Raw genomic sequence first — 23,386 nt, 5'->3', positions numbered from 1 at the left:
ATCATAAGCAACTCCAAGTCAAATTCGAATTGGATCTTTTGTGTGGCGTGCTGCCTACAATCATGCAACTTGCGCTCTTTTTAAAACAAAACCGACTGAATACGTGTAGTACTTCGAAATGTGAGCACGAATGTCAAAGTTTGAATGCCGTGTTTGGATTTAAGCGTGGGTTTCTTGCCGAGCGTCATTAAGAAAAAGAAGGAAAGAAAATTCGACTTCTCCCCAGAGGACCCCCTGGGCTGCGTGTCGAGTGTCTGACGTCTTCGACAGTCCGAGGTCGTCGCGGCCCGCTTAAGAAACTAGCCGTCCAATCCCTCACTTGCTTGCGGCCCAAGCCCACCCATTACAAAATGGTGAGTTGAGTAACCGAACGGCGTACGTGGCTACGTGCAGTATTTTCCGTTCCGGCGCGTCGGGCAGGTACGACTATAAAATCTGCAAATGTTCGAACCATTTTTCCCACCCCCGATCAGAACCCCCAACCCAACCTAAAACCTTCTCTTCACGCTCCCAATGGCGGCGGCCACTCGGTCCCTCTTCCTCACATGCTTCCACAGCAGCGGCTCCGATGAGAGCGGCCACCTCACGCTGCGGCCGCGGTACCCGTCCATGCCGCGGCAACCGAGGGCCGCCGCGGTCGCCGGCGAGGGCGGTGGAGGAGAAGGCGGGTCAGCCGCTGTCGATCTGGAGGCAGCGGAGGAGGAGGAGGAAGAGGAGAAGGTGGCGGTGTTCGCGGTGTCCGGGATGACGTGCGCCGCGTGCGCCGGCTCGGTTGAGAAGGCCGTCAAGCGGCTCCCCGGCATCCACGAGGCCGCCGTCGACGTCCTCGGCGGCCGCGTGCAGGTCGCCTTCTACACGGCACTCGTCTCGGTGAGCATCGGATACTCACTATATTTCTGCGCGCCGTGTGGCATCTGTTCTGCCTACACCTTTTTGCGTGTTTTCTCATGGGCCGCTTCCAGATGATCAGATCGTTGGTTCGAGTAAGCATATAATTTGATGCTTGTGCGCGATTCTTTTGAGATTTTGTGATTGAAACTCATGTTCGTATTTACTATGCTAAATTTTAACTGCCTCGTCAAGGATCATCTACAGTGAAATAACAACAAACAATAAGTATAGTAAAGTAATTCATCCAAACAAAGCTGGTAGGCAAAAGCGAGTGAAATTCGGCGTAGAAGTAGGACATGACTCGCAAAGATATAGAATGTTGTCAACTTTGAAGAAAACAATATGCATGGTTTGGGCCTTGACCTCGGATAAATTTGGTTCCTTACATGACCCAATGTGGTTTGATCCATGACATGACAATGGTTTCACGCACGTGACAGTCTACTAAAAAACGAATCTAATTTAGCAATAAAAATCTAAATACATGCAGTAAATGTAAAAAGTATGGAAACAGGATAAGTTCGAAATTACGAAGTTATATTGCAACTCCGGAATTTATATAAAAAATAAGTTTAGGAACTGTCATAGATAATCAACATATTTGTTCATAAACTATTTGTGATTTTCCAAAGAAGTACTCCCTCTATCTCAAAATATAAGGCGTTTTTTACTTATATTTTCCCCTAAATACTTCAGTTTATGATATTTTCCCTAAATACTTCTGTTTTCAGGGAATGTTTATGGTCTTATTCCCTAAATACTTCTTTGTTAAAAATTATATTTGTGGTTTTATAAAATATGAAATTATACTGTACTCTAGATTTTTTATATATAAACTTCTGTTTTTAGGGAATGTTTATGATCTTATTCCCCAAATACTTCTTTTTAAAAAATTATATTTGCAGTTTTTTAATAAAATATGGAATTATATTGTAACTCTAGATTTTTCAAAATAAAACACAAGTTCTTAAATTATTTGTGTTTTTTCCCCAAAAAAAATGCAGCACTAGTATGGCAAGTTTTGTGATCTTTACACAGAAAACTTGTCTTTCTATTTCTTAATTTTTTTGCATTGCGAACATCCCATTCTTACTAAAATTTATATAATACATTAATATTCATGTTCCATTTCAATTATTTCTAAGTGTTTCATGATTTTAGAAATTTTACAACATTTTAATAATAAATCTACTATTTTTTAAATAAAACCACTAGATTTAAAAATAGGATTCCTATATATAATTTTATTATTTGTGTTAGCTAGATCGTCACATGTGTGAAACCATTGCAACGAGAATCTATCAAATAGGTTTGAGCCAGCCGAGGAATATGTTTTCCGGTTTCAAAAGTTTTCTTTAGAGATAGTTTCAATAGTTGCAAGGTGAATTTGCTTGGTATTGAAAGTTGAGAAATCAAAATCGGGTGAGTGCAAATATGTTATTTGTAAACTAATAGTTTGAAGGTGTTGCTCGGTGTTCCTTTAGACCTGTGACAAGATAATGCATTTGTGTGAGATCTTTGCTACATGTTATTGTTGTGTGTGTGTGTGTGTGTGTGTGTGTGTGTGAGAGAGAGAGAGAGAGAGAGAGAGAGAGAGAGAGAGAGAGAGAGATGGGGGGGGGGGAGATGAGAGGGAGAGAATAAATTATGACCGATTGCTAGTTCTTTTTTTTAACACTGTACAATCGCAGATACTCACATACATTACATTACATTACATTGCACCGCCGAGTTGATCTCACCGCCAAGGGCTGGTCTATGGGCTACCATGGGTGCCAATACAAAAAACAAAACAAGAGAAGAGTGAGAGGGAAAAAAAGGTTGGACAATTTTTTTTGGAACGAAGGCTCAAGAAGAGCCCGGCTTTGAATTAACAAAGCCATCAACCGACCAGGCGTTACAAAGAACCAACAGAGCTAACAAAGACGTAAAGGATACAAGGGGCTGATGGAGCAGCTTACAACGCAACACTCACTAACAAGCACAAAATAGGAAAAAAGAGCACAGCTTGCTAGTGTCTCTGCCCACTACACTAAGGGCCAAGGACACCCGAACATAGTAGATTGCAATGGATCAGCCGTCTGCTAAGAGAAGGACCAAGATTGTGTCTGGAGCATCGGGCGGAGAAGGGACAACTCCTATCTCCTCAGATGCCGAAAAGGGCCCCTACCCTCGTCGGCAAGAGAGATGCTCACCCGAGAGCTTGGATAGGAGCCAGCTTCACGACCACTCGTCTAGAGCACGCCTCCTGACCTGCACGTAGCCAAAAGCACACCACGCCAGCTACAAGGTCGCCGCCCACGGACAATCAGCAAAGAGGGAAAGCCACATGGGGCAATCGAAGAGGATGAAACAGCACTGAGCCAAGCCACAACAGCGAGCATCACGAGCGCAAAATCGAACGCCGCAGAGAAGATTCGGGTACTCAACAACACGGCAACAGCCACACCGGAGAGAAACCATCAAAGGGGGCGCCGGATCTGCAAATCATGACATCGCTGGCCACTGTAGAGAGGACAAAGCAGCTGCCAGACGCCTCCACACCAAGGCAACACTCACCCAAACCTTCAGCATCCCCAGGCGGCGTCTCCAAGGAGAGCACGACGCGAACGGCGACGCCACCGCCCAATCCGGAGAGGATTTTGAGCTTTCGCTCGGGAGCAAGGTAGGGGGTGGACAGGGAGGGTCCTCAGCGGCGCCTCCAAGGATGGAAAGCGGCGCCCTTGGGCGTCGCCGCCGCCGAGGCCGGACCAGCCGGCCTAGGGTTTCCCCCGGACCCAAATCCGTGCCACCAGCATCTCCCCAGCCAGCGCGCCGGCAGCCAAGGCCGACGGACACCATGTATGGGGGAGGAGGAGTGAGCTAGAAAGGTGGAGGAGTCATACCTTCAGATCTGACGAAGAAGAAGGCCTCCCGCCGCGACCACCACCCACCAGAGGCCTCCCGAGCGGCCGAGGAACCTGGCCACCAGCACCAACGAAGGCCGCCAGCCGTCACACCGACACCTCGCCACCCGAGGCCGCCGCCCCAACCACCGCAGCCCTCCGCGGGAGAAACGGAGCGGCGAGATCCCCGCCGCCACCTTCACCGGCGGCCCGCGGGCTTGCCCGGCGACCTCCTCGGGTGGCGGCGAGGGAGAAAGGGGGAGGGATGAGGGTGGCGGCGCGAGGAAACCCTAGTCGCCGCCCGAGCAGGTGACGCGGGGGCTTGGGGGGGGGGAGTGAGAAATCAAAAAGGTTGGACAATTGATGTGGTTTTCAAGGGAAAAAGAGGTGAGAAGACAAAGATGAGATTACAGAATCAAAACAAATAGAGGGGGAGAAGAGTGAGGGAGAGTTTGTAAGGATGGGCGAAGGACAACGGAACCTTACGTTGTCTTTGATTGGGATTAGGAGATGAAGCAATAAGAGGTGTGACTATTGATGCGGTTTTTAGGGAGAAGGCATACACAGAGAGACCGGAGAGAGAAAAGATTGCGGTGGCGTAGGTTTCGCTCATGAGAGTTGCCAGCGTTTGCCTTGTGCTCTACAAGTGCAAGGCCGTGTACATCATGTGTTGGCCACACGACGGAACCCAAACAATATTTGCTCGTGTCTCCAATCTGATCTTTCCAATCGGTTATACCGGAATTCCCCACCTGCCTACGCGACTGACGTGTTAGCAGCCATATTCTGGTCCGACGCTGCGAGCACTATGAAATCGCTTTGCTTTAACGACGCTCTCCCACAGTCTCATTTTCGGGAAAAAGAAGCGCACGCGATCGGCGCCACCCTCCCCGCCCTATAAATCCGGCAATGCCCGAGGCACTCTCAAGCAACTCCCCAGTCAGTGATCGTCGCGAGCTCCTCCAGCGACCGTCATTCCCGGACGGAGACCGTCTCTCGGGATGGCGGCGGGCACTACTCGAGCCCTCTTCCTCGCCTGCTTCCGCGGCGGCGAGGGGAGCGGCGGCCGCCTCGCGCTGCGGCCGCGGTACGCGCCCGTGCCGCGGCGCACCAAGGCGGCCGCGGTCGCCGGCGATCTGGAGGCCGCGGCGGGGGCGGCCGAGGAGGAGGAGGAGAAGGTGGCGGTGTTCGCGGTGACCGGCATGACGTGCGCCGCGTGCGCGGGGTCGGTGGAGAAGGCCGTCAAGCGGCTCCCCGGCGTCCACGACGCCGCAGTCGACGTCCTCGGCTGCCGCGCGCAGGTCGCCTTCTACCCGGCATTCGTCTCGGTGAGCAGAGCAGAGCACCCTGATTTTTGGGCCCTTCCGCAGTTGTTAAAGCACGCGCAACATCCGCCGGCAGTTTGGCATGTTAGGGGGGTGGGGGTTCAGCTGCGGGGTCGGATGAATTTAGGATTTTAGATGGTCGCGTGTGATTATTTTGAGGTTTCCTTTAGTGAAAATGTTATTGCATACTTTGGGCGTGGTGGGTGCTGTGCTTATACGTCAAGTCACATGCATTGCTTCCTTATCGGAACCCTGGAAACTGACACACGGGCGTTTTTAGCTTTAGGAGGTCTCAGCCTCACAAAATTGGCTGATACTGGGAGCATTGGCAACTTTGCGAGGTGATAGACCATAGATTTATAGAGGCAATTGTGTCGCTCTGTGCAACTACTTCTGGGGTTTAGGCAGTACTATATATCTGGGAGAATACATTGACATTGGCTAAACAAAAACTCCTGCTAAACAACCAATGCTGGTACGTACGGTTAATAGCAACATAGCATCATGTGGCCTTAATTGGTTTTCTTTTTGAGACGAGAAACGTTTAAAGGGGTGGTGGCCCTGAAAGTTCTTGCATTTATTGACTTTGTGTGGTTCAGAAGGCTACAGGTAGGCAACTTTGCCTCTGATGTGAAACTGCTAACTACTTCGCGTGTCTTCAAAACATAGAGTGGTCGATTTGGTTTATCATTACATTCCTAGTTGTAAATACTGTGATGTGATCAAGGCTGCAGACTCGGTATGAAGCTTGATTTGGGAAAATAGATTGACGCTTCCTGCTTATTGTTTATGTTTACTAGTTTTCAACTACAAGTGCAGATAGCGATGCTTGTAGTTGTAAGGCATACAGAATTTCAAAGTTTAACAACTTAAGTTTGTGTCGTACCTCTGGAGATTGTTACCCTTAGGAATCAATCTTCTCAATAAACTTTTACTTAGATGTTTTGAATCCGTGAGCTCTTGTGCCTTTGTGGAAGTAATGGAACTCGGCTACCTACGTACACAGTGGTCACCTGGAAAAAAAGGATCTACTCTTCCAGCGACCCTTAGTTTTTTCCTTCTAACCTGGTTGTGGTGCACTCTGTTGCATAACTTCCAAGTTTTTTTCTCTGTTCATTTGGTGTTCCTCCCACTAGACTTGACCTTATGTCAACTGATTATTAAATTTTCAGGCTGGTAAATATTTTCTTATTCTGGAAAATTTTGCAACTCATGTTTCTCATCTCATGATTACTTTCTTTCATCAGTGGAGCATTTGGGATCCAATCTTGTCCCACTCCCACCATTGTTATCTCTGATTATCTTTTTGGGAAAGAACTGTTATTTTTGAAGAAAACAAGAAGTACGTAACCTTTTTATGAATATCGTGAAAACTATTGGAACGATAGGGGTACCTTTTCTATTATTGGAAGTCCTTTTCTTGCAGCGTAAGTGCACTACTGTAGTTTGATGATGAGAGATACTTCATTTGATTGGAATTTTAGGATCCAAAAAAGGTTCATCTCTATTTCAGCATAATGGCTGCTTGCTCACACACTTCCTTGTTGGATGGCACCTATACTGGGCTGATGTCATTTCTTGCTGCATCTAGTAACTTTAATCAGTAATTGCTAGAAGATAGTGCCACACTTAGGTGTCCTATTGAATATAGCAGTACCATCTAGGGCTAAAGTATAGTGAGTAAGAGGCCAACATAGTGAAAAGTCGAAAGTGAGCCTGGGCTACACGGAGCCCTTTTTTAGAAGGGGGGGAACACTGTATTTGGCAACCTAAAAAAATTCTGGAAACAACTGTGCATGTACAGATAGATGTTTTTTCATGAACTTTACTCGATGCTCTTACAGAGAGTTTGTGTCTATTTATTGATAATTTTGTTTGGAGATTGAAGTTCATGTCTGCCTTTTTTTTACAGGAGGAAAAAATTAGGGAAACAATTGAAGATGTTGGTTTCGGAGCTAAACTGATCGACGAGGAGCTTAAGGAAAAGAGCATTCTAGTATGCAGGCTGCACATAAAAGGAATGACCTGCACGTCTTGTGCAAATACAGTTGAATCCGCCTTGCAAGCTGTTCCAGGGGTTCAGAGAGCTTCCGTTGCACTGGCTATTGAAGAGGCGGAAATCCGTTATAATCGGAGGGTTGTTGCTGCTATCCAACTAGTCAATGCAGTTGAAGAATCTGGCTTTGAAGCAATACTGGTCACCGCAGGAGAAGATCGGAGCAGGATAGACCTCAAAGTTGATGGCATTCTCAATGAGAGATCAGCAATGATAGTGAAAAGTTCTGTCCAAGCTCTTCCTGGTGTGGAAGACATAAAAATTGATACCGAGCTCCAAAAGATAACCATCTCTTACAAGCCTGACCAAACAGGTCCACGAGACCTCATCGAAGTCATTGAGTCAGCTGGATCTGGTCATATTGCTGTATCAATATATCCGGAAGCCGATGGAAGAGAGCAGCATAGAAATGGGGAGATAACGCGGTACAGGCAGTCCTTTTTGTGGAGCTTGCTTTTCACAATTCCAGTGTTCCTAACCTCCATGGTGTTCATGTACATCCCAGGGCTGAAGGAGGGGCTGGACAAAAAAGTTGTCAACATGATGAGCATTGGTGAACTATTGCGGTGGATTTTGTCAACACCTGTCCAGTTTGTAATTGGCCGCAAATTTTACACTGGTGCTTACAAGGCAATGTGTCATGGCTCACCGAACATGGATGTGCTCATTGCTCTGGGGACCAACACAGCGTACTTCTACTCAGTTTACTCGGTTCTCCGAGCTGCCACTTCTGAGAATTATGTGTCAACTGATTTTTTTGAGACAAGTTCCATGCTCATATCATTTATCCTTCTTGGAAAATACCTCGAGATCTTGGCAAAAGGAAAGACCTCTGAGGCTATTGCCAAGCTGATGGATCTTGCACCAGAAACTGCAACTGTGCTGATGTACGACAAGGAAGGGAATGTTGTAAGTGAGAAAGAGATCGACAGTCGGTTGATTCAGAAAAATGATGTGATCAAAGTCATACCTGGTGGGAAAGTTGCTTCCGATGGCTTTGTTATTTGGGGCCAGAGCCATGTGAATGAAAGCATGATCACCGGAGAATCACGGCCCGTGGCAAAGAGGAAGGGCGACACTGTGATTGGAGGGACGGTGAACGAGAATGGCGTGCTCCATGTCAGGGCGACATTTGTTGGATCAGAGAGCGCCCTGGCACAGATTGTAAGGCTAGTAGAGTCAGCCCAAATGGCAAAAGCTCCTGTGCAGAAGTTTGCTGATCAGATATCTAAAGTCTTTGTCCCCCTGGTGAGTTCAGTTACATTGTGTTAATCCAGTAACATTGTACTCTTACGAGTACTGAACAATCAGCTTTATGCTTGCAGGTCATCCTTCTTTCTTTTCTTACTTGGCTTACATGGTTCTTAGCTGGGAGGTTTCATGGCTACCCTAGCTCGTGGATACCATCTTCCATGGATAGCTTTCAGCTAGCTCTTCAGTTCGGGATATCGGTTATGGTGATCGCCTGCCCTTGCGCACTGGGACTTGCAACTCCAACTGCTGTGATGGTTGCGACTGGAGTCGGTGCCTCGCAAGGTGTTCTGATCAAGGGCGGGCAAGCTCTGGAGAGTGCGCAGAAGGTAATAATAATAAATATACAAGTGAAAACATGTTATCAGATAGTGCTTCACATTGTTGACGAACATTATCTGTATGATATTTTACAGGTGGACTGCATTGTTTTCGACAAGACAGGAACACTGACCATTGGGAAGCCTATTGTCGTCAATACCAGGCTCTTTAAAAACATGGTCCTACGTGAATTCTATGACTATGTTGCAGCAGCAGAGGTATGCCTTCTAACTACATATGTGTCTGTAGTGTCTTCTTAGTAGACTTTCTTGTAGTGTCTTGGGAAGATACCTTGCTCAAATTTAATTGATATTTCAGGTCAACAGTGAGCATCCGCTGGCGAAAGCGATAGTGGAGCACGCCAAGAACTTTCACTCGGAAGAAACCCATATCTGGCCGGAAGCAAGGGATTTCATTTCAGTCACCGGACACGGTGTCAAGGCAAAGATCAGTGACAAGAGCGTCATTGTGGGCAACAAGAGCTTTATGCTGTCATTAGACATTGATGTCCCTGTGGAAGCTTCAGAAATCCTCATGGAAGAGGAAGAGAAGGCACACACAGGGATCATCGTGGCCATGGATCAAGAAATTGTCGGCATAATCTCTGTGTCTGATCCGATAAAACCGAACGCTCATGAAGTGATATCATACCTCAAGTCAATGAAGGTGGAGTGCATAATGGTGACCGGGGACAACTGGGGAACCGCCAAGGCCATCGGCAAAGAGGTTGGCATCGAAAACATCATAGCCGAAGCAAAGCCAGAGCAGAAGGCTGAGAAGGTGAAGGAGCTTCAGGTGAGCTAGACTAGAAGATATCCTTGCTTTATCTCAAAGGGCCATATATCCTTTGCTTTGTTACTTTGATTGATGGTGCTGTCACACAGTAACAGGATACAGCCACGCATCCACTCACCGCCTTTAAATCTTTGATTGATCACTGCAGCTGTCTGGAAAAACCGTGGCAATGGTTGGCGATGGGATCAACGACTCCCCGGCGCTGGTGGCGGCCAACGTCGGGATGGCCATCGGCGCGGGCACCGACGTGGCCATCGAGGCGGCGGACATCGTGCTCATGAAGAGCAACCTGGAGGACGTGATCACGGCCATCGACCTGTCCAGGAAGGCCTTCTTCCGCATACGGATGAACTACGTCTGGGCCCTCGGCTACAACATCATCGGCATACCGATCGCCGCGGGGGTGCTGTTCCCGTCCACCCGGTTCCGGCTGCCGCCGTGGGTCGCCGGCGCCGCCATGGCCGCGTCCTCCGTCAGCGTCGTCTGCTGGTCCCTGCTGCTGAGGTACTACAAGAGGCCGTTGATCACACAGAAGCGGCAGACATAGAGAAGAGGACCAGCATCGTATAGATAATACTAGTATACATACATAGAATAAGCTGTAGATATCTGTAACAAACGTGTGGTAGAATGACGAAGCAGCAGTCCTCTGATGAAAATGTATATAATTCTGGTACTCCAGGTGCAAGTAATATGAATGTTTAGTGCAAGTTATGCATGTATTGTGCTGTGCCGGCTCGCTTTAACAAGTAGTGCAAAAAAAACACTCTTATATTATGGGACGGAGGGAGTAGGAATAAATTAGCATACTACTAGTCCACTAGTAAATCTCAACTTTGACCTTTGATGAAGGGAATTGAACAACTTTGGGAGGGGTCAGGGGTCAAGGTGCTGTGACTGACCGGGGTCAAGTTCGAAAGCAATAAGTAAAGATGGTGCTCTGTGACTGCGCTAGATTCCGGCAAGAAGCATGCATGCCTCTTCACGGTGCGTCGTCCACTTGTCCTCCCTGTTGAGCGATGAGATGCCAGTCACCTAAGGAAGCCGGTTAAAAGAACGCAATGAGCAACTGATAGTATAACTTTGCGACCAAAAGGAACCTGATATAAAGTGATACAGCTTTAATTTCTTTCCAGAGGATTGTAAAGTGAGCGCAGTAAGCCGGTGTTTCCCCTACAATGATGATGCTTACTTTGTGGTGATAGACAGTGGTCGCACCAAAGACGGGGCAAAAGATGCTAGACCGGATCCATCAAACAAAGCTCAATCGGTTCCTCATCAGGGTTGCCTGCCGTGTCGACCTTCTTGTGGCCCGTCAGACGGCGACCGGCGAGCAGCATGCCGTCCACGTCTCTCAACGGCCCGAGGCATCCATCCATGCAACCTTTTCATATTCACCACTTGCTTGTGTTATATACTCCCTCCGTTTCATAATATAAAATCGTTTCCGACAACTTGATCGTTGACCCGTCCGTCAATCTCAATTCTCAAAGGCATCGTTAATTATGCTGTTTTGCTTAGCCATTCGTCGTTGATGCGCTTTGCAGCATCTCGCAAAGCAGAAGGGAAGAACCGTATCGCTCGCCCACCGACCGACCGACCGCCGGCATCGGAGCGGGCATATACGCCCGGCCCATTCAGTTCGTGCGTCATGCATGATGCGTGGTGAAACGCACAACGGAACCCCGGATTCCTTCCTGTTGTGATCGTTTACGAATTTGCGCGTGCTACGTGTGGCTAGCGAGTAGCGACGACGAGTCGACGACCATACGTGCGATTTTGAAACGACGTGCGTGCGTGCGTGAGCGGGACGGCCGGAGCGGCGGAGCCACAGGAGTAAAATGCTGCGCTGAAAGCTGCCCACGTGAGTTGCTCCGTCCAAGCACCTGCCCGTCTCCCCTCTGCATGCAGGAGGCGTGACCGCGCTTGGTCCGATGCAGCCGCCGACGGATGATGCTTCCAGAAGCTTCGTGCCTTCGGGAAATCGGTGGTGAGAGTATCTACTGCCTGCCGGGCTCCTCAAAGGACCCCTGTACGTCCGGTCCGGGTTCGTCCGAAACGGCCCGGTTTAGCGACCGATCACAAAATCTTGATCCAGTTGCACCCCCGGTATTCTATATATATATGTCTGAGCTGACCGGCACCCTCTTATCTAGTTCATATTGAGCCGGATATGAGGAGACTCGGACGCGTTCGCCAGGCCAGACTGACGTGCGAACCCACGCGGACACTTGTTGAAACTTAGCGGTGCGGTGAGAACGGCGCTCCGGCGCACCGCCCCGAGGGGCCAAATCCGGCTATTTAAGCCAGAGGCGACCCCCAACCCTAACTGCACTCACATTTCTCTTCACATCTGCTTGCAGGTCGTCTGCCTGTGACCATGGCCCGGGAGCGGAATAATACTTACACTCGGGGACGAAGATGGAGATAAACCGCCGTTACCCTACGAGAGGCACGAGCGGAGGTGGACACAATCTTGAGGGACATGGAGTCCGATGAGGAGCCGGAGCTGCAGGAGGCGGTCATCCATCAGGAGGCTGGTTCGTCCGGCACTGCCGACACGGAGGTCAGACTTCCCGCTCCAAAATTTCGTAAAAGAAAAAATGACTTCCGGGTCCACGACTCGGCCACGTGCTCTTTTCCGGCATGGTGTCGTGTCTCAAGCATTGCGAGTTTATTTTCGCATTTTCATTCCGACGACAAGAATCGTCACTTTTTTTTCTTTTCCAACGAGATGTGTAATGTGTTCATACCCCGCAAAAAAAAACGAGATGTGTTCATGACAGCGAGAACACGAGAATACGACACGCAGGAAAGCCGACCACGTACGTCCGGCGACTGCACGAGACCACGTACACGTACAGTACATGGATTCTTCCGTCCGATCGGATCGGACGGCGAGGCCTCAGCCGCCCAAGTTGACCCCAGCGCCTTGATTCCGTTCGCACGGACGGGCCCCGGCGGGCCACGCGCATTCATTATTCACTGCTGCGGGCGTTCACACCTCTGTCCATAACAAGATTCCAAGCCCCCCAACCTCCCCCCTGGCCGTGGGCCTGGCCCTATAAATCTCCCGGTGACGTACCGGCCCACCTTCCCATCCTCGTCGTCTCCACGCTACCGCCTCCTCCCCCCCAAACTCCCAACTACCCGCTCTGCTCCTGAGTTCCGAGCCCGCTCGACCTCCGCCGACGCCGCTCCGTCAACTCGCACGGGGAATCTCGCCATGGCCGCCGCGTCCTCCGCCACCTCCGTCCACGACTTCACCGTCAAGGTCCGCCCTGCTCTCCTCTCCTCCCCTTCGGTCTCTGTATTTATCTCACACGCTGCTAGATCCCCTGCTCGGCCTGCTCCCAACTCCGGGCTAGCTCGAGGTGCGCCTGCTTCGCGCTTTGTTTGTTCGGGTGGATCTTCGTATGAATTTCTCTGCCGATCCGTTGGATTTAGACTGCTGAACCGTCTGAAATTCGCTGACCGGTAGTTCGTTTAGCCTGATTTCTGGAAGCCGCTTAGGTGAATTGTGCGGTAGTACGACTGTATTGAACTGGTTCTCCTTGGTGTGCAGGATGCAAGCGGCAAGGACGTCGACCTGAGCGTCTACAAGGGGAAGGTTCTTCTCATTGTTAACGTCGCTTCGCAGTGGTACGTACGACCTGTGACCTCGCATCCATCATTCTTTACTTTCAGCTCGGCCATGAGAAACCTCCAACTTACGAGCAGTTCGTTGAATCAAATTATTTTGTGTTGTCCAGAGCAAATGAAAATTATTATATGCCGTGTCCTACTTGATTCTCCAAAATAATGATTGTCTACGTCATTAAACATCGAGTCCGTATTAAACAAATTCCATACAGAACCTTACTTCTTCAGCTACGCTGCTAATTATTGTCTGTGACCAATTGTTCCAGTGGCTTGACCAACTCCAACTACACCGAGCTGAGCCAGCTGTACCCGAAGTACAAGGACCAAGGTTTTTTCTTCATCCATTTTTTTTGTACCTTTTACCTTGTTATGTCATATGGATTACTGGGTTTAATTTTCTAATTGCTTAACACTGCTAGCTAGTCGATTTAAACAGCAAACTCCGTTTATTGGATGCTAACCTCTGTGTTCTATTGCCAACTTGTGGTTTACAGGCTTTGAGATCTTGGCTTTCCCATGCAATCAGTTTGGTGGGCAGGAGCCTGGCACCAATGATGAGATCGTTCAGTTTGCCTGCACTCGCTTCAAGGCCGAGTACCCCATTTTCGACAAGGTACATTTTTGCTGTGATTTTCCTAGGCCAAAGTAATGCATTTATCTGTTTCAGTGTGACAGCGTTGCAAATGTTTCAATGGGATGCCCATGAATCTCCGTTTTATCTTAAGAATTATCCATCCAAGAGGAATGATTTATGCTGCATTATTGAGCCCTAGTTCGTATTGTCTGTCAGGTTGATGTCAATGGCAACAATGTTTCTCCCCTATACAAGTTCCTGAAGTCTAGCAAAGGTGGCCTTTTCGGCGACAGCATCAAGTGGAACTTCTCCAAGTTCTTGGTTGACAAGGAGGGTCGCGTTGTAGACCGCTATGCCCCGACCACTTCCCCCCTGAGCATTGAGGTAACTAACAGTGCACCGTGATTCACATCCCCTTGCGCATGCTTAATCCTGAAGCACTAGCGATCAACATAACAGTTGCTTTGTATAATCTGCAGAAGGATATCAAGAAGCTGCTTGGGAGCTCTTAGACCCGCCGCTGGCTGGAGCGTCTGGAGAAATCGGCACTCTGTATTCTAGAAACAAGAATAATGTCGTGTTGAAATAAAATCTGTACCCAGCATTTCAGAGGATGCATCTGCTATATTTTCAGCATCCTGCTCTGTACTTGTTGTATATGTCGTGTTAATGAATGAATTCAAATATTGTAGCTGTTCGGTGTGCCTTTCATTGGATCGTGTTGTTGTCTGGTCAAGTTTCTGAAGAACATAATTTCTCACATTGCTGCATCAGCTTGATAGCATGATTCAACTCTGCATTTAATAGCGGCAACCACCAATAGGTGGTAATGCGTAGCACAGAAACTTAGCCTAATTTTGTGCCAAGATCATGGGTAGCATAGGTAAATCCCACATATCACAAATGTTCAGAAGGCGCCTCTGTCATCTGAATGTGCATTTCATAATCCTTCGACATAAAATGACTTGTTATTACTAGTTTATAGCTCTCGCGGATATAAGTATGCGGAATTACACCGTTGTTCCCGACTTAGCAAACGACATATCAATTTTACACGTCTCTAGAAGTCTTGGTTAGAATTTAGAACTACTTTTCCTCCGCGAATTTGAGTTTGGAAGTACACTTCCGCCCACAAAATATCTTTGGAAACCAAAGTTTTTAATAGCTTGCCCTTACAACTGTTACGTTATATCTCCATCATGTATTATCTTCATGCATATGTCGCAGCATAGTGAAGCCAAGTGCTAACCATTGGTCAGGTCGAAGTCATGGCGATCAAGTTTGACATCTTCAATCCTGGACCACCCAAACAGAGGCAAAGGTGAAAATGGTTCATAAGGCATTGCATCCAGCTCCCAAGGTACTTTCAGCTCATTAAGTTGGCTGTCACTGGTCTTTGGCTCCTCCTTTTCCTCTGTCACTGTGTAATTGAAGCTTCCAGCAATTACCTGAGGTAACAAAACACGATACAAAAATTCTCTTTGTGAGCTTCTGCGCAAGAGAGAACAAAGGTGGGAAAGAACATCAGGAAGATGTCATCGACTGTGTCACCGCAACTGTTTGGAGAATTTATGCATTAGTTTTTTTTACTGTGGCATATGCCTGCAGTTCCACTTGGTAAGTGGCAAAATTATGTCATGTACCTGCACAGGGTCTGCAGCTATCAGCGGCCCTCCAACGCTACCTCCAAACAAGCTGCCGCAAGGAGTAGAAACCATAATGCTTAAACCCCCATTGCTGTTTCCTGAGCCACCCTCATCAGACAGCAGATAAGAGCCTTTTAGTGAAATTATCTCAAACTGACCCTGCAAAATCAGTTCAAAGTAAGACCAAGAGATGGAAATGCTTTGTTTATGATATAAAATGGACTGAAGGAGGGGAACCGTTTTTTTCCCACGCTACATAAGGGGATTAAGAATTTGTACTGGTCTATTAGAACACATCGAACTGATATAAGACAAGCAATTCATTAATTGCTGAAAATGGGGGAATAATAGTAGCCACTAGCCAATGTTGGACACTGAGAACACTGAGGCGAACCTGGTAAACTGCATTGTCAAGGCCACCTGAATGTGAAGATAGACGGAGAGTTATAGCTGATAATGGGCCATTGGCTGATAGAATGCAGATGGATTTGGAGTGCAGCTCTGATAACAGCATAATCTTGGAGGTAATATCCTGTGCATAAAGGTACTTTCAGTATTGCTGTTAAATTATCTACAACATATGAACAGTGTGCACTCAATGAATCTTCTATGGCCACACCCATATTCTTTAGAAAAAGGAACTGAGTGATAAAAGTAGAAAGCAAGTGATTTTACTATCACATATTGAGACCAAACACAGCCACATCAAAGATCTGTGCAGAAGCCTGACAAGAGCAAAATTCTTTAGTCCATCATATACGGATCAAGGACCTACCCGGTGCATAAAACACGATGAATGGAAGATCCCGTACAGACTGCACTGCACTGCACAAGAACATACAGATAGAAGTACACTGAAGTTCTGTTTGAAATGCTATGGGCCTTATGGTAGTCAAATAAATATGTATTACGTTAATGTTGAGAACCCGCAGTTTGGTAGAATGAAGTTCACACTTGTCTAAATTTGGAAATTTGCTACTCCTTCCGATCTGAAATAAGTGTCATGGTTTTAGTTAAAATTTGAACTAAAACCACGACACTTATTTTGGATCGGAGGGAATAGTGAACAAGGAGAGAGGACAAACATTAACATTGATCATCTTGCAGACAATACACCCCAAAGAGCAGTAAACTAAAGATGGTACATGACACTCTTTTCACACATCAGTGACATCACATAGTAAATTATCGCAGAGTAATTTTGTAATTTATTCACATCATACAGTAAATTATTTACAGGTTCAAGACCCAGAGAAACAGAAACAGAATAAACCAGGTTAGACGGGAAAAATGGGAACATTCCTCAGCAGCTGAAGCGCCATATTAATCTATCGTAATGAATAGTAAAACAACACACATACACAAAGCAAAATAAAAGTTGGTATGTTTCTTGTAATTTGCAACTTAGATGGGTAGGTGCCTGAAGCTGCATACCTCTCCCCGATTGATAAGCAGTATATGTGGAGCAAATGCATTTCCAGGTGAGCACCCCCCTGTTGATCATCAAAACATAAATTCAGGCCACTTGATGAACACACAGAAGGGCAAGCCTTCTATCAAAGGAGATGAAATTCTCGAGCAGTAAACTTCGGCGGTACGATGTAACATCCAGTTATACACAAGCACAAAGACATCACGTGCTTTGACTGCCAAATTTCTAGACATCTAGAGTTGACACTCGTACCCGTTCTACTGTGAGAAGAAGCTAGACGACATTTATGATCACGTGGCGTTTGCACATCTCTTGGACATCATGGTGATAGATTGCGCATGGAAAAGGAGCACCTTTATTTCAGAACAGTTGCTGAGGACATTGTCCATGAACAATGTCATCTTATTACTTTGACAGTGGCAACCATTACATCTCGGCAGTAAAAAGCACGCGACTGGAAGCTCTAGTGGTAGTTAGGATGTCGTTCTCTCGGTTCGCTTCCAAGATCACCCTTTTTAATTAAGGGCTCTCTAATTAATTCCCCAGGCACCACCCCACATCTAAATCATCCCCGCACCTAACAGCTCTAAATAAAGACTACAGGCACAGCACCAAAACAAGGCCCCGCCACTAAAATATGGAGCTCCAAAGCCAAAAGAGCGCAAACAAATCAAGTGAACAGCAAGCAAAACAAGGGGCGCGAACGGTACTCACCGAGGAGGGCGAGCTGCGACTTCCTCCCTCGGGGCCTCGGTGGTCCGCTCCTCCGCTTCGCCGCCTTCTTCTCCGACGAGGAGGCCGTCATCACCGCGGGCGGCGGTTGCATTGCTGCGGGGCCCTCGGCGCCGCCGCCGATTTCGATGGAGGACGGTGCCGAACCCAAGGTGCGTGATCTTTTCGCCGCCTGCGTGCGGAACAGTGGCGTTGCAGAGAGCTGCAGGGTTTTCAGGCTGATGGTGGGGGGTTAAAGCTGTGCGGTGTTTGCAGGTTCTGGATGGTTAAGTAAAGAAGGTGGTGGTTAGCGTGAGTCTGTCATCTCTGTGACGAACTACTTACTGTCTGCGAGGGAGTGGAAGAAAATTTACCTCTGAGAAGTTATGGGCTTGGGTCTCGGCCATAACCTTATTTTGGGCTTCGTTGGGCTCATGTCCATCCTGTATGCCCCCCCAAAAGAAGTCCATCCAATATGATACCACATGTTTCTCAAAATTGTCTAAAAAAACATGTTCCTCAAAAAAAATAAAAAATATCTTACCACATGTGTTGTTAGAAGCAAAGTAAGCAGCCTCGATACCTAGCCGCCACCGCCTCTAAAAAGAAGCCTAGGATTCCTCTGCCTCCTGTTAGCACCGTCGTCGGTCCGCCTCATCTCCGATGGCCCTAGGGGCCATGGAGGCATGATGTTTCCGGCCCTTATCGGCGGGAGGGCTCCGTTTTAAATGTTTTTCTGAGTTTTGTTAGGATTTGTGTCCGGCTCAGGAAGACGGTGGCTGCTTCCTGAAGATGGAATGATGTTCTCCTCGCCTAGCCCATCTCAATGGTGCATCTAGCATCATCGAAGGACGTGTGGAGGTGTGTCTCTGGAGAATCTCGCGGGATTCAGTCGGTGGTTGTCTTTGGTGGATCTACTCGGATTCGATCTTCGTTTGTCTACGTTCTTTTGTTTTCAGGTTTGATCTTTCCGATCTACGTGTTTCTTCATCGGTGGCGGTTGTTATTCTGGTGCGTTGGTCCTATGGGCCTTAGCACGACGATTTCCCAACTGTCTACTACAACAAATTTTCCTGGCTCCGGTGAGGGAGGGCAATGACGGTGGCGTGCCTTCAGCTCACTTCAGTGCTTGTAGTCGTCGCTAGGTTGCCTACGAATCTGGATGTAATTTTTAATTTTTTATGTTCGTTGTCCTATCATGATTGAAGATGAATAAGTTTTAAGTTTTCTCGAAAAAAAAGAGAAGCAAAGTAAGCAAGGACAATTAATATGGATAATATTTTTTTTCTGGCAACAAACATTGTTAAATCTTCTACGTATGTGCAAATTTTCTTAAAGAAAAACCTTTCCTAATGCTTTGGGCAAATAAAATAAAATAAATGCTCCCAAAAGACTATTTTTGAAAGATATTTGGAGTATTGATTTTGTTATTTTTGTCCAGAACTCCACAAATGTGATTTTATCACGAAATTTTGCACGGGAAAGAAAACTAGGCAATGTTTGTTGTAAAAATAATTATGTTTTTTGAATTTTGTTTATGTTTTTCTCAGGATTAGACAGGCACTTTCGAGTACAATTATGAACTTTTATTATTAAAACATAGATTTCTTTCAGCGCTCTGGGATGTGGGTTTGATGTGAGCCATGCGCATATTGACTAAACAACATATATTACTGCATTGGTCTATGCAAGGGTTACTCGTATCGTTTGTCCCGAGAGTTCCAATCTCTCTCTCTCTCTCTCTCTCCCTCTCTCTTTCTCGAGTCACCCATCCACCATCGGGGCTCCTCCTTCCCTCTCCTCTGGCCCGACCGGAGTTGGGGTGGGGGAGGAGGTCGTGCTAGCCATGTTTATAGTAGTAATATTAGTAGTATAGTTAGACTTAATGTGAGGTGGACTGACAGTATGTCATGCTGGTGGAGGCTGCAGGATCTCGGGCGAGTAGCTCATGGTGGCTATCGACAGTAATCCTCATGTCCATGGTGCTCTAGTGGTTGGAGCCACAAGTGGACGGCGGCGTCACAGGCGACCCCTTTGAATAATCTCTTTAAGGCCTCAGATCTAGGGACAACCTATGCGCTTGGGCCACTTACGCCTCCGAGGTGGGGGAGGGAAGTTGGGCTTGGTGATGGCTCAATATTTTTTCACTTTTATAAGAGGGTTGTGATGCGGTTTTCAATGGGTTTCAATATTTCTTGCGTCTTTCTAAAGCTAATTTTCGAGAAAGAAAAAATACTCATTTTTTCCTATTGTTGTGCAGAAATGGACGGAAACCAATCAAGATCCCATCAAATGAAGTCGAATGAAGCAACTTCCTTTTTGGGCAAAATTGCATCAGAGTGCAAGATGGTGCATGGTACGTGTGCAAGAACTCGTACCACCTGCCGCCAGCACCACCTCAAACAGGAACAACTTTCTGAAGCCTTCCTACTTCTACACCACCAAACAACTCGGTAGGTAATCCCCGACATCCTCTGTCGGGAACCTGCATAATTGCGTTCATGTCATCGTGGCGCTACTGATTTTCTCGAAGTCTGCATCATGCCGCTTGTCTGGTTCTAGATGTTGGGTGTGGAATATCTCGATGCCTGCACGTTTTTCACCAGTATGCCTCAAGAGGGATAGTCGTCGCGTGATGACGCAGACAGACATATGTTTGAGATGATCCACGATAGAGGCGAGGCTACTACGAGGACGGGTGGTTGGATGGCTCGGATTCCACGAAGTCAGGCATGTACACCCAGTCCGACACATACAACTACTCGGGCACGGAGCCGGACACTTGGGCCACCGTCTAGCAGGAGCAAGAGGAGGACGGTGATGACGATCTTGATTCGTATGATTTGTTGCCAATCTATTTAAAGAAAAAGGTAGAGGACAAAGCTTCAACATGAGGAAGGGCGAGTTGTTGCGCGATGCATGGTTGGCCAATAGCATCGATCACGGAGCAAACGGGCTCAACATTTTGGGTCAACATTCACACTTGGTTCAATGAGCACAAACATTTCGAGCCCTATGTCAACGAAATCTTCCGCAACATGGAGTGAAGTCTCTCAACCATCGATGGTACGTGATACGTCTCCAACGTATCTATAATTTTTGATTGTTCCATGCTGTTATATTATCATTCTTGGATGTTTTACAATCATTTTATAGCAACTTTATATCATTTTTGGGACTAACCTATTGACATAGTGCCCAGTGCCAGTTGCTGTTTTTTGCTTGTTTTTTACTTCGCAGAAAATCAATACCAAACGCAACGAAACTTTTTGGAGATTTTGTTAGCAGAAGACACACGATGGGACAAGGAAGTACCAGAGGGGGGCTCGAAGGGGAGGATAACCCACCTGGGCACGCCTGGGGGCCCAGGCGCGCCCTGGTGGGTTGTGCCCATCTCGGCCACCTCCCGCACCACCTCTTTGCTCTATAAATACCCCAAAAATCCAAAAGCCCTAGGGGAGTCGACAAAACACAATTCCAGCCGCCGCAAGTTCCAGAAACCACAAATCCAATCTAGAAACCATCACGGAGGGGTTCATCATCCTCATTGGTGCCTCTCCGATGATGCGTGAGTAGTTCATTGTAGACCTACGGGTCCGTAGTCAGTAGCTAGATGGCTTCCTCTCTCTCTCTTTTGATTCTCAATACAATGGTCTCTTGGAGATCTATTTGAAGTAACACTTTTTGCGGTGTGTTTGTTGGGATCCTATGAACTTTGAGTTTATGATCAGATCTATTTTATCCATGAAAGTTATTTGAGTTTCGATCTCTTATATTCATGATTGCTTATTGATGTCGCTTGAAGCTACGTCGGTATTTCCCCAAAGAGGAAGGGATGATGCAGCACATCGGCGGTAGGTATTTCCCTCGGATATGAAACCAAGGTTATCGAACCAAGCAACACAACGTAAACAACCCCTGCACACAAAGAACAAATCCTCGCAACCCGACGTGGTAAAGGGGTTGTCAATCCCTTCCGGGGTACGGCGCCTCAAGATAGGCAAAACGGACGTGAGGAAAATTTAGTAGATTGATAGATCGAACGACAAACAAAATAAATAATAATAAATTGCAGCAAGGTATTTTTGTATTTTTGGTTTAATAGATCTGAAAATAAAAGCAAGGAAAAAGTAGAAGGCAAATATATGAGAAAGAAGACCCGGGGGCCGTAGGTTTCACTAGTGGCTTCTCTCGAGAAAGATAGATAAACGGTGGGTAAACAAATTACTGTTGGGCAATTGATAGAACTTCAAATAATTATGACGATATCCAGGCAATGATCATTACATAGGCATCACGTCCAAGATTAGTAGACCGACTCCTGCCTACATCTACTACTATTACTCCACACATCGACCGCTATCCAGCATGCATCTAGTGTATTAAGTTCATGGAAAAACGGAGTAATGTAATAAGAACGATGATATGATGTAGACAAGATCCGTTTATCTATTGTGTAGATATAGATCCCATCTTTTTATCCTTAGTAGCAACGATACATACGTGTTGTTTCCCTTTCTGTCACTGGGATCGAGCACCGTAAGATCGAACCCACTACCGGGCACCTCTTCCCATTGCAAGAAAAATAGATCAAGTTGGCCAAACAATACCCAAATATCAAAGAAGAAATACGAGGCTATAAGAGATCATGCATATAAGAGATCAAAGAAACTCAAATAACTTTCATGGATATAAAAAGATATAACTGATCATAAACTCGATGTTCATCGGATCCCAACAAACACACCGGAATAAGAGTTACATCATATGGATCTCCAAGAGACCATTGTATTGAGAATCCAGCGAGAGAGAGGAAGCCATCTAGCTACTAACTACGGACCCGAAGGTCTACAAAGGACTACTCACGCATCATCGGAGAGGCACCAATGGAAGTGGTGAACCCCTCCGTGATGGTGTCTAGATTGGATCTGGTGGTTCTGGACTCTGCGGCGGCTGGATGAATATTTCGTAGACTCCCCTAGGGTTTCTGGATTTTTGGAGTATTTATAGAGCAAAGAGGCGGTCCAGGGGGCACCCGAGGTGGGCACAACCCACCAGGGCGCGCCTGGGCCTCCTGGCGCGCCCTGGTGGGTTGTCCCCTCCTCGGGACTCCCCTAGGTGCAACCAGGGCCCAATATCTTCCTTCTAGTCCATACAAAATCTCCGTAAAGTTTTGTGGCATTTGGACTCCGTCTGATATTGATTTCCTCCGATGTAAAAAACATGAAAAAACAGCAACTGGTACTTGGCGCTATGTCAATAGGTTAGTACCAAAAAATGATATAAAATGATTATAAAACATCCAAGATTGATAATAAAACAGCATAGAACAATCAAAAATTATAGATACATTGGAGACGTATCAGCATCCCCAAGCTTAACTCCTGCTCGTCCTCAAGTAGGTAAGTGATAAAAACATAATTTTTGATGTGGAGTGCTGTTTATCATGTCATATCATATTCTTTTCTTTATAGCATGGACATTTGGACTTTTATGTGATTCAAAGCAATAGTCTAGTTTTGACATAATAATTTAGATACTCAAGCATATCAACAAGCAACCATGTTTTTCAAAATATCAATGCTAAAACAAGTTATCACTAGCCCATCATGCTCAAACATTGATCCATTCATGAAACACACTCGCATATTAGCTACACCCAATACTTACGCATGATCATATTGCCTCTTAGTTGGTGCTTTTATAAGAGAAGATGGAGACTCAAATTCAAAATAAAAAATTGCATAAAGTAAAAGAAAGGCCCTTCGCAGAGGGAAGTAGGGATTTGTAGAGGTGCCAGAGCTCAAAGCGAAAAATAGAGATAAAAACATTTTGGGAGGTGTATCCATCCCACCAA

The 23,386-nt window shown here is 46.7% G+C and overlaps 4 protein-coding genes across 4 annotated transcripts; 3 read left to right on the top strand and 1 right to left on the bottom strand.

Moving 5' to 3' along the window:
* The first annotated feature begins 482 nt into the window (after positions 1-482).
* On the top strand, positions 483-966 carry LOC123054218 (copper-transporting ATPase HMA5-like). Its single transcript, XM_044477938.1, has one exon. The coding sequence runs from the start codon at positions 514-516 to the stop codon at positions 964-966; it is 453 nt and encodes a 150-aa protein (XP_044333873.1). The 5' UTR covers positions 483-513.
* Positions 967-4,708: 3,742 nt separating this feature from the next.
* LOC123054217 (copper-transporting ATPase HMA5) lies at positions 4,709-10,242 on the top strand. Its single transcript, XM_044477936.1, has 6 exons — positions 4,709-5,104; positions 7,014-8,405; positions 8,483-8,737; positions 8,825-8,947; positions 9,048-9,524; positions 9,673-10,242. Exons 1-6 carry the CDS (start codon positions 4,778-4,780, stop codon positions 10,069-10,071), a joined length of 2,973 nt encoding a protein of 990 aa, XP_044333871.1. The 5' UTR covers positions 4,709-4,777; the 3' UTR covers positions 10,072-10,242.
* A 2,315-nt stretch (positions 10,243-12,557) lies between these two features.
* LOC542974 (probable phospholipid hydroperoxide glutathione peroxidase) lies at positions 12,558-14,431 on the top strand. The gene is made up of 6 exons (XM_044477935.1): positions 12,558-12,798; positions 13,090-13,166; positions 13,433-13,494; positions 13,661-13,779; positions 13,957-14,124; positions 14,220-14,431. The coding sequence occupies exons 1-6, from the start codon at positions 12,751-12,753 to the stop codon at positions 14,250-14,252; spliced, it is 507 nt and encodes a 168-aa protein (XP_044333870.1). The 5' UTR covers positions 12,558-12,750; the 3' UTR covers positions 14,253-14,431.
* On the bottom strand, positions 14,269-17,774 carry LOC123054216 (AT-hook motif nuclear-localized protein 10). Its single transcript, XM_044477934.1, has 5 exons — positions 17,533-17,774; positions 16,821-16,879; positions 15,781-15,918; positions 15,384-15,545; positions 14,269-15,188 (listed from the first exon to the last, which is right to left on the bottom strand). The coding sequence occupies exons 1-5, from the start codon at positions 17,642-17,644 to the stop codon at positions 14,985-14,987; spliced, it is 675 nt and encodes a 224-aa protein (XP_044333869.1). The 5' UTR covers positions 17,645-17,774; the 3' UTR covers positions 14,269-14,984.
* Between the last annotated feature and the right edge of the window lie 5,612 nt (positions 17,775-23,386).

Source organism: Triticum aestivum, chromosome 2D (genome assembly GCF_018294505.1).
Source record: "Triticum aestivum cultivar Chinese Spring chromosome 2D, IWGSC CS RefSeq v2.1, whole genome shotgun sequence".
In the NCBI taxonomy this organism is placed as follows: domain Eukaryota; kingdom Viridiplantae; phylum Streptophyta; class Magnoliopsida; order Poales; family Poaceae; genus Triticum; species Triticum aestivum.
The sequence above is the reverse complement of the archived record's forward strand: the minus strand, read 5'-3'. Positions and strand labels throughout refer to the sequence as shown.